This window comes from Strongylocentrotus purpuratus, unplaced genomic scaffold (assembly GCF_000002235.5).
Source record: "Strongylocentrotus purpuratus isolate Spur 01 unplaced genomic scaffold, Spur_5.0 spur5_scaffold_8, whole genome shotgun sequence".
NCBI lineage: Eukaryota > Metazoa > Echinodermata > Echinoidea > Camarodonta > Strongylocentrotidae > Strongylocentrotus > Strongylocentrotus purpuratus.
The window spans coordinates 19,775,097-19,784,800 of NW_022145614.1; the positions used below are offsets into that span (position 1 = coordinate 19,775,097).

General features: G+C 37.3%; 1 protein-coding gene across 1 annotated transcript; it reads left to right on the top strand.

Moving 5' to 3' along the window:
- Positions 1-621: 621 nt before the first annotated feature.
- LOC105442769 lies at positions 622-8,422 on the top strand. Its single transcript, XM_030975918.1, has 5 exons — positions 622-732; positions 1,773-1,820; positions 3,141-3,377; positions 4,411-4,547; positions 7,388-8,422. Exons 1-4 carry the CDS (start codon positions 630-632, stop codon positions 4,524-4,526), a joined length of 504 nt encoding a protein of 167 aa, XP_030831778.1. The 5' UTR covers positions 622-629; the 3' UTR covers positions 4,527-4,547; positions 7,388-8,422.
- The last annotated feature ends 1,282 nt before the right edge of the window (positions 8,423-9,704 follow it).

Below are 9,704 nucleotides of genomic sequence, written 5' to 3' on the forward strand. Positions count from 1 at the left end.
GTGTATAAATATTCTCGAATTTCTTTTGTATATATGTTTCATTTTATTGCAACGTAGGACCTTTGAAAGTCTAATTTTAGGTAAAACATTTTGTAATACTGACTGTATTTCATGCAACGACGATAATATTCAGCTTACTTAGCGAATTCTGCCAATTGATAACAAAACGAAGAAAGACATATAGGTTACAGTTTTATTGATTGCAAATCGATATATGCTTATGATAGTTGGCCTTTGCATTTATCTTGATTCTTTGATATACGTCCATACTTTCAAGTTGTCACTTATTTGTTGTAGGCACACTGCCATACTTGTAGCTACTTGCTCCCTCTATATAGAAAACTTCCCCAATCGGTGCCTGTTGGTCCCCCATGATCCTCTTTTTCTTATGTTAAATGAGAGCTGAGTTAATGAGATAGCCACCTGTCACAGTGACCTCGATGGCTCTCTGTGTGGTTTAATCCCTTCTGGCCCAGTAGTGGTGATGGTCTTTAAATCAACCAAAGTAGGCTATTAAGAATTATTATTTTTTGAACATTTTGTATTTGATTTTTCAATAAATGCAGAAAACACCTGCCTTTAAAAAAATGTTTATAAATATTTTACGAATCATACAGAATAATTGAAACATGAAGTGGATAATACTGATTGCTCTCGGAGTTCTTGGCTCGATGGCGACTCTTGTATTGACGGCTGAATTAGGACATACAGAAAACAATGGATTCCAAGAAGGTAAGAGAGGAAGAGAGTGGGGCAGTGGCGGATCCAGAAAAAAATAGTGCTCCTTACCCCCCCCCCCCCCCCCCCCCCCGCGCTTATTCACCGGCTGGCTAAATATTTTCTCATGAATTGGCCCCCTCCCCTGCCGCCGGCTGGATCCGCCCCAGGATTGAGTGAGGTATAAGAGAGGGGGAGTGAGAGATAGAGGTGGAGAGAGAGGGAGAGGAGAAAGAAAGAGAGAGAGTGAGAGAGGAGGAGAGATAAAGGAAGAGAGAACGAGAGAGAGAGAGAGAGAGAGAGAGGGAGAGAAAGAGAAAGAGAGAGAGAGAGAGAGAGAGAGAGAGAGATAGAGATAGAATGAGAGATCATATTGATGAGAAGAGGAGGTGATGGTTGCATCACTGAATAAGACGTGATATGCTTTGTTATGATTCCTGCTTGGGTTAAATCATGCTAAAATGTACGATTTTTTTTTTAGCAGGAATAAGCCTATCACCAATAATACTATTAATAGTGCCTACTTGTATAGCGCACAGGTCCACCTTTCGGTGCTAATGGCGCTTAGAGAAAAGTACATGTAACAGACATAAAAAAGAAAAATCAAAAAACAAAAAACAAAATTCGAAATTCTCCTAAACATATAGTAAATAGAATATTGCAATATTTACAACGAAAGTTACAAATAAGTTTTCAGTTGTAATTAAATGTTCTGTTGACGACAGTTGACGTATTTGTAGAGGGAGTTTATTCCAGAGTTTCGGACCAACCATGGTATATATTCTAATTCAAAACCGTTCTTTGACGAGAAGGAGTCACTACTAGCCACGATTTGACACAAAAATATTCCAAAATAAGTATGGAATGTATATGTGTGAGCATAGAATTCTTTAATAAAACGAAACAAGATAAGAATGCAATTAGTGCTTCAAATGATTTATGTGCATTATCATCAAGAAAAGTGTGAATTTCTGGTAAAGTGCTGGTTTCATTCTCTTATCAAGTAGTGGGATATTATACTCGCGAATAATGATAAAATAATATATTCGTTTCAGATGACGGAGATACTCTAGAGGAGGATTATCGTCAGTTCATTGATAATGGTAAGTATTTTTTTAAAAATTAACATCATTCAACAAAAATTAAGAGACCAAGAAAAAAGAAAAAGAAAGAAAAGAAATCTACAAAAACATGGCATTTAGTGTATTGGGCAAACGCCCATTAATTTATATGTGCTTGGTTGCATGCAGGTCACCGGAGTGGTTCGCGGTTCAAGTCCAGCCGCACTATTGTGCTTTGGCAAGACATAATCTACATTGGCCACTCTCCACCCAGGTGATGTTAATGGGTACCCGGTAGGAAGAAATTCCTCGAATGCAGAGCGCCTCATGCTAGATTCAGCAGCGTTACCCCGCGTCCGCCGCCGCGTCATATTCTTGTGTGCGCTCTTACTGCCACATTCCTTGACAGATTTCTTTCAAATTGTGTATAGAGGTGTATCTTGGTATAGTCTACACACCTATAACTTTTGGTGATGCTGCCTCCGGTGTTCCGTCTTCTATAGGGTAAAAGGCCATACTTTTGTGGATGGTTTGTGTGCGCTCTATAGGCCACATTTCTCAAGGGATTTGGCCCGGGATTTGGTTCAAATTTTGAATGAAGGTGTATTGGTATATTTTGGGGGTGCTGCCTCCAGTGTTCCGTCTTTTATAGGGTCAAAGGTCATATGTTGAAAGATGTCTTGTGTGCACTTCAGTGTGCGGTTTAACTGCATCCTTCCTTGACGGATTTCTTTCAAATTTTGTATGGAGGTGTATTTGGGTATAATCTACACACCTATAACTTTTGTTGATGCTGCCCCAGTGTTCCGTCTTCTATAGGGTAAAAGGCCATATTTTTGTGGATGGCTTGTGTGCACTCTATAGACACTATGAACATGACTGACAAAAAAAGCGGACAAAATCAAGTAGACAAAGGAACATCCCTTCACTTCTATTATGTAAAAAGGTGAATATGCATGTGACACCTGTTCTACACATTTTTACATAATAGCAGTGAAGGGATGTTCCTTTGTCTACCTGAGGAACTGTATATTTTGTCCGCTTTCTTTGTCAGTCATGTTCATAGTGAGAAGCCACATTTCTCAAGGGATTTGGTTCAAATTTTAAACGAAGGTGTATCTTGGTAGAATCTGCAAGCCTCTAGATGTTGGTGATACTGCCTCCATTTAAAAATATATCGGGAGCACCGGTAAATGTTGACATTCAATTTTCTCGAAAGCAGAAGTGTTTTAGGGGCTAAATTTTCCAGTGCTTATAATACATCCTCAGGGGCATCCAAATATATCAACATTTTAAAGAATCGCTATCCGGCCATTTTCAAACTTTCCCAAAACTTTGTATTACCTTTAACATGAATGTCAGACCCAGACGTCGAGGAGATGATAAACAAAATCGGTGACATCATGCTTGATAATTGGTTCAAGAAAGCTGGTCATAGTATGAGCAGATGGTTCAAGAAAGCCGGACATGATACTAAAAAGTGGATCAAGAAGGCAGTGCCTGATGCTGGGAAGTGGATCAAGAAGGCAGTGCCTGTCGCAGTTAGTGTATTGAAGAAGGGGTGTAAACTCGTAAACGCGATTCCATCTGGAGAACTAGGTGAGTACATGTATCAGTATACAAATATCCACACTGTCTTGAGAGGTTCTGGTTGAATTATAGGCAATAGGTGACTCCAATAGGACTCACCGAGGCCCATAGTTTGTAATACCTCGAGAAAAAAAAGGCAGGGTATATTTGTTTTATATCTTGCATCAAAATAAACAAATAAAACAATAATCATAGTTTAATTGTTTTTAATTTTTTAACATTTTAAAATGTATTAAATTCCAAAAAATTATCAAAACAAATTTAAACAAATATTTAACATTTTTAAAAATTTAAAATTAAACTCCCAAATAGTACCCCTAATAATAGTTCTTTTTCAGAGCAACCTTAAAATGGTTAAAAATGGTTAATATATTTATGTCCACCAATCAAAACCAATAAATATTTGATGCAGGATATAATAGGTGATATTCCACTGCGGGGGGGGGGGGGGGTACAATACGCAAATGATAGGTGGTTGAGCTTACTATACAACATCATTTTTATTTTTGGGAAACAATTCCAAAGTTTAATTTCGAATATCATTACACTGTCGCCCATAATGTTGGAATTTTTAAATAAAACTTCTTTTCATTAAATGATTGGGACAAGATGATTTATTCTTGATAGATAAAGTTTATTTCTTCTCAGAACTTTATGGATCAATCTTTAATGATCACTCTTTATAATGAAGTTTTGATAAGAGTTAAACTCTATCTTTTAAGAATGAATCATATTGTCACAATCATCTCATGAAAAGAACTACTTTATTGCAACTTTATTCAGTATTTTCAGTGTGATTTAGGATTAATATTCTCTCTCCGTCTTCTAAAATATCTCTTATGTTACATCGCTCTTGCCTTGTATATCACCCTCTCTCTCTCTCTCTCTCTCTCCTCTCTCTCTCTCTCTCTCTCTCTCTCTCTCTCATAATTATCCCTGTCTATGATTCTAACCCCTCTCCCTGTCTTTCCCTTCATCTTACCCCCTCTCTCACTTCTCTCCCGGGCCCTTCTGTGTGTCTCTATATCTCTTCTATTTTCAGTTCCTCGGATGAAAGAGTCTCTTCGAAGCCAAGGTATATCGGAGGAAGAACTCAGCGAGGAACAGGCTGCTGCTGTTTATAAAGGAGTAAAGGATGCCTGTCAGGTCATTGGCTAACATGTACGCAGGTTGGGATAGGTATGTTGTGCAAGTTACACACATTAAAAGGTGCAATTTCGATTGCATTACTTTGTGTTTGTTTATTTTAAGATTATTTTATTAATTCAATTTTCAAATAATATATCTTCACTATGATCATAATAAAGTATATTCTTATGCCAGAATCATAATTTATTGCAACCGTATAAAATACATTAATGTAGAGGTGTCGTCGGGATGAGTGATCACAGGGTTCGTGGTTCGAGTCCACGCCACCGCGGCACTGATGTATACTGGTAGGAAGGAATACATTCCTTGAATGCTATAAAGCACCGAAATCGGTAGCCTAGAGAGTAGGGATAATATTAGAGCACCTTGAGCACCTTGCGTGGTAGTTATGTTCGCTAAAAATATCAACATTATTATACAATAAAAAAATAACTTTTAACAATAAGTGAAAGCAATATAACATTTTTACCAGAGCATTTTTTACTGAAAACGGTAACAGCAGTGGCATACGCAGGATTTTTTCATGGGGGGGGGGGGGGGGGGGGTTAAAATCGGGCCCAAAAATTCGCAACAACTCAGCCAGCCGCTGAATAAGCGGGGGGGGGGGGGGGGGGGGTAAGCGGACACTTTTTTTGGGGGGGGGGGGTCTCGAAATTTGAAAATTTGACATTTTGTTCCGTTTGGGGGGGGGGGAGGTCACCTTTGTCAGCCATTGGCAAAAGGGGGGGGGGGTTGCCAAATAAACATAAACACCGTCTTTGTGCATTGTGCGGCATCAAAGCATAATTTATACAACGTCTCATGACGTGACAGATCACTTTTCTCTAACTTCTTACTAATCAGAGGGCCTCTTTTTTTCCATGAAGTGTCGGTGGACATTATTGCGCCAAATGTGGTTCTCAAATTGCAAAATATTCCTACTCTTGGAAGGGGTAGGAGAAAGCAATTTTACGTCATATATGCCTGAAAATGCGTCTAATTTGGTTCTAAAATTGCAAATGCTTCTTACACTGGGAGGGGCCAGAACCCCCTCCCAGACCCACCCCCTGCTTTGCCGTTTCATTAAATTATTAGAGAAAGAAGACGATTCGTTGTACCGTTCTCTACTCTTAATCTTGTCTGAATTCAATTTCCCCCACTGGGCCCCTTAACGGTATATGTGCAGTGTTCCATGATGTAAGTATGGAACGCTCGTTCGCAAATCTGTGCATGCTCAGCCCGAGTGGTGGGTAGCATGTTATCTCCCGACAGTGCTTTGCACAGTAGCTTCTGGAAAGGAATTAGTGTTACTGTTAGTGGCCACTATAAGGCCCTTAGTGACTATAAAAAACATATGCTCTTCCTGGCTATTTGGGAATGGGTCAGTTTGCAAGAAATAATGGAGAAACTATAGCATTTTGTTGAAAATCATGTGATATCACGAACATTTATACATTACTTGTGAAAATAAGTCATGGTTCAATTTTATTTAGGGGGGGGGGGGCTGGCGCCCCCTAGCCCCCCCCCACCAGTACGCCAGTGCAACCTAGAGCAAAGCCCATTCTAAGTCTTTCAAACTAAATCAAATGCGGCCAATTATCTTGGTATAAAATGAATAATAATGGAAAGGGTTGTCCACTCGTATCATAATTTACATATTTGAGATTCTTTAGCCTCTCAAAGCAACATTCTAAAAACTTATATCAGGGCCGAATAGTAACGACATTGTTATATAGATGGTAGATTTAGACTTGTGATATGCGTTAGAAAACCACCCTTAAAAAAGTTAGTGTCCTATACACGTTATTATCCCTTGGAATATCACAATTGACCTCATATCTTATTTTACTCAAAGGGCAAAGCCGACCCATTTGCAAGTGGAATTGGATCTTAAAGTTTCGCATAATATCACAAGACAGTGATATGTATCGCAAAGGCTGTATACCAATTAGCGAGTTGATGATGGCATTTCCTCACCAGACCCATTTTTTGTAGATGAAATTTACCCTTTTTTTCTTTTTCTTGGACACACCTGTATAATTTATCTCCTCTACATTAGAATTAGTTACAGTAATAGTGATTTTGCACATATTCCATGTGGATTCAAGCCATGTTTTATATTCCCAGAGCAGAAAAATTATAGTTTTCTTAGAATTTATGAGGGAATGACATCATAAACTCGCTCGTTTGCACATTACTGACTTTGTGATACAACACTGTTTCATGAACTTATGCGAAACTTTAAAAGTCAAACTTGCTTACTTTTCATCTGATTTGAAGAAACTTCCATTGTTTTGTTTGTTTATTTTATCTATTTTATTCAATGAAAATTGCAAATAGGCCGGAGCTGCCCTTTAAGAAATACATATTTGTTTATGTTTTCCAGGAATTATGCCATAAGGTTCCGACAACTTGTCCGCCTGTGTTTAATTTGTATCGTTTGTATAAAATTCAATAAAATCAATTTTAACATTAAACACAAACCTCTCTTTATTTCCTTTCCTCCTATTCTCTCTCTCTCTCTCTCTCTCTCTCCTCTCTCTCTCCTCTCTCTCTCCCTTTCTATCTCTCCCCCTCTCTCTCTCTCTCTTTCTCTCTCTTTCTTTCTCTTTCTCTCTCTCTCTTCCCTCTCCCTCTCTCTTTCTCCCTCTCTCCGTATCGATTTCTTCCTCAACGTCCCTCTTTCCTTTCTCTCTCCCCCCTCCTTGCCTCCCTCTTTCTCTCCCCCTCTCTCTCCCTCTCCACATCTCCCTTCCCATCTCTATCTCTCTACCCCCTCTCCCTCCCCTCCCTCCCCTCCCTCTTCCCCCCTCTCTCTCTCTCTCTTTCTCTCTCTCTTTCTCTCACACACACTTCTTTTTCTTTTACGTTTTTTAATATTTTTTACCCAGCATATTCTGAGAGAAGGCCGGAAAGAAAGGATGCATATCTTGTAGTTACTCTTCACGTTTGTTTGTGGTTTTTCTTGAGAGTCGAGGAACTGATTGTATAAAAATAAATGTTAGCTACATTTCTTTCTTCTTTATCCATTTAAAAAGTGCTCAGTTGTTTAATCATAATAGCGAGTTAGTATTTTGAATCATTGGTCCATTCATCTCGGTTTATTTGATGAAATATCCTTGAGAATAAAAACAGTCGGTCTAAAGAATGATCTTATTCCTTGCAGAGTAATTGCAATTGCTTCACCCCGAAAATGATAAAACACTAATACATGTATCTGAAATTTATTGTTTTCTTGTTAAATTTGTTAATCGTTAATACTTAGGTGTCATTATAATAGGCTGTTTTTATTTATACAGAGAATCTTGACATGTATCACATCGTACCATTGCCACAATGTTTTGCCTTCAAAAATTGAAGTTTGTCACAAATTTTCAAGAATTATGATATTGCTGTAACGTATGTGTTTCTTTGGAAGAATATTTTTTTACTTTCACAAGTGCTCATATTAAAAAAAAACAATCAATCAATATTTTCCTGCTGGAAGTGGTAATTTGGGCAACTTACTTTATATTCTATTCTCGCTAACAAGTTATTTTCTAGTTGTTATTACATTTCAATAGTATATTGCTTCTATTACTGTGTGTTTGAAGTCGTAAACTTATTTCTTATACGGATTCCACTTGCATATTTATTAATGCGTGCACATAAGGGCAACTCCGAGATAAGTCCCAATTACGTCATACAAATAGGCGTATATTATGGAATTTTATCAGGGAACAGAGAACATACATGTCATAAAACATCATTCAATAATGTCAGTTGGGCTTTATTTAATCTTCAGTAGGGCTATAAGCCTGATACAATTGTTTTAATTTTAATTTTAATTTATTGAAATTCTTAGATGTATTTGGGAGAAAATTACTATGAGTAGCCAACCAATAATAAATGCTTGTAAATTAATATATTTCTGTCTGAAAACCTTTATTTTCGAGTTCAAATTAAAATCAAAGCGTTCTCCACCTGTCGTTGCCCAGAGTAATATTATCCTTAAGAATGTTTTGTTTACGCTTGAGATGAGAGAAAACCGTTGATATAACATAAAGAGAGTGATTTGATGTTTTACTTCTTAGCCATACCCCCCCCCTCCTCCCCACGCGTGATGGTGTGTGGTGTGTGTGTTGTGTGTGTGTGTGTGACTTTAAATGGTAGTTCGTGGAAATTGTGTTTGGTACCTATGCATCTGAAGAATTGTATTTTTTAATTCGTTTTAACATGACATCTGTGTTCACCTTTTTGAAGTTATAAAAGCCAAGGTTATATACACCACACTTGTTTATACCATTTTTAGATGTTTTATTCCATTGATATTAAGTTGCTTAATTTAGTTTCGAGCTGTGTGAAATAAGCAAGGTGTGGCGAGATAAATGCATGTCCAACAGGCATTCCAAGGGCAGTGAATAAAATATAACTCATAAGTAATACCAGTATTATTCAAATTTTAATGCAAAATCCTTCAGTATCATATCGTTTCACATTCCGTATGTCATATGCGTCTCCTTTTGATGCCATTGTATGTTTTCCTTACACTCAGGTGATGTCAGAGCTTAGATGAACAATATAAATTCTATCAAAAATCATTTCATCTTATTTTAAAATAAATACGGCATAATGCATAAGAGGATTCAAGGGGGTCTCAGAGACAACATTGAATTTTTAGGGGTTAAAAAAGAACGCCTCAAGGGAGGGCCGACGGGATTCACCAAGCTGTTGTCTGTGTTCCTTCAAATCAACTTGATGAAGTTTACATTGCTCTCTAAGTGGTTATTTGGAGTATCAAGATAAACAATCATGAAAAACACCTGGTGATCGACACATGCATTTGTCTGAAAACTAATCATATTCAAGTTGTGTATTCCCTACTTGTGTAGTGTCGTATTTATGAGACTTATACAATATAGGCACGCCAAAATATATATGTATATATAAAACAAAACAAAAAATTCTCGGAATGATATCTCCTGGGCTGAGCTATTTCATTTTTTTCTTAATGCAGTTTTAATATATATAATATTCTAAAAATCGACACTTCAATTCTCATTAATAAAGTAAAGATTTTACATTTATATAAAGCCTCTGTACTTTCCTCTCTCCTCCTTCCACTACTCTCGTTATCCTTTTCATATTTCTGTTAATAATCTATCTTTTTTTCCTTTTTTCCTTCTCTCCGTCTCTCACTCTCAGCTCATATTCTGAAACTTACTCAAT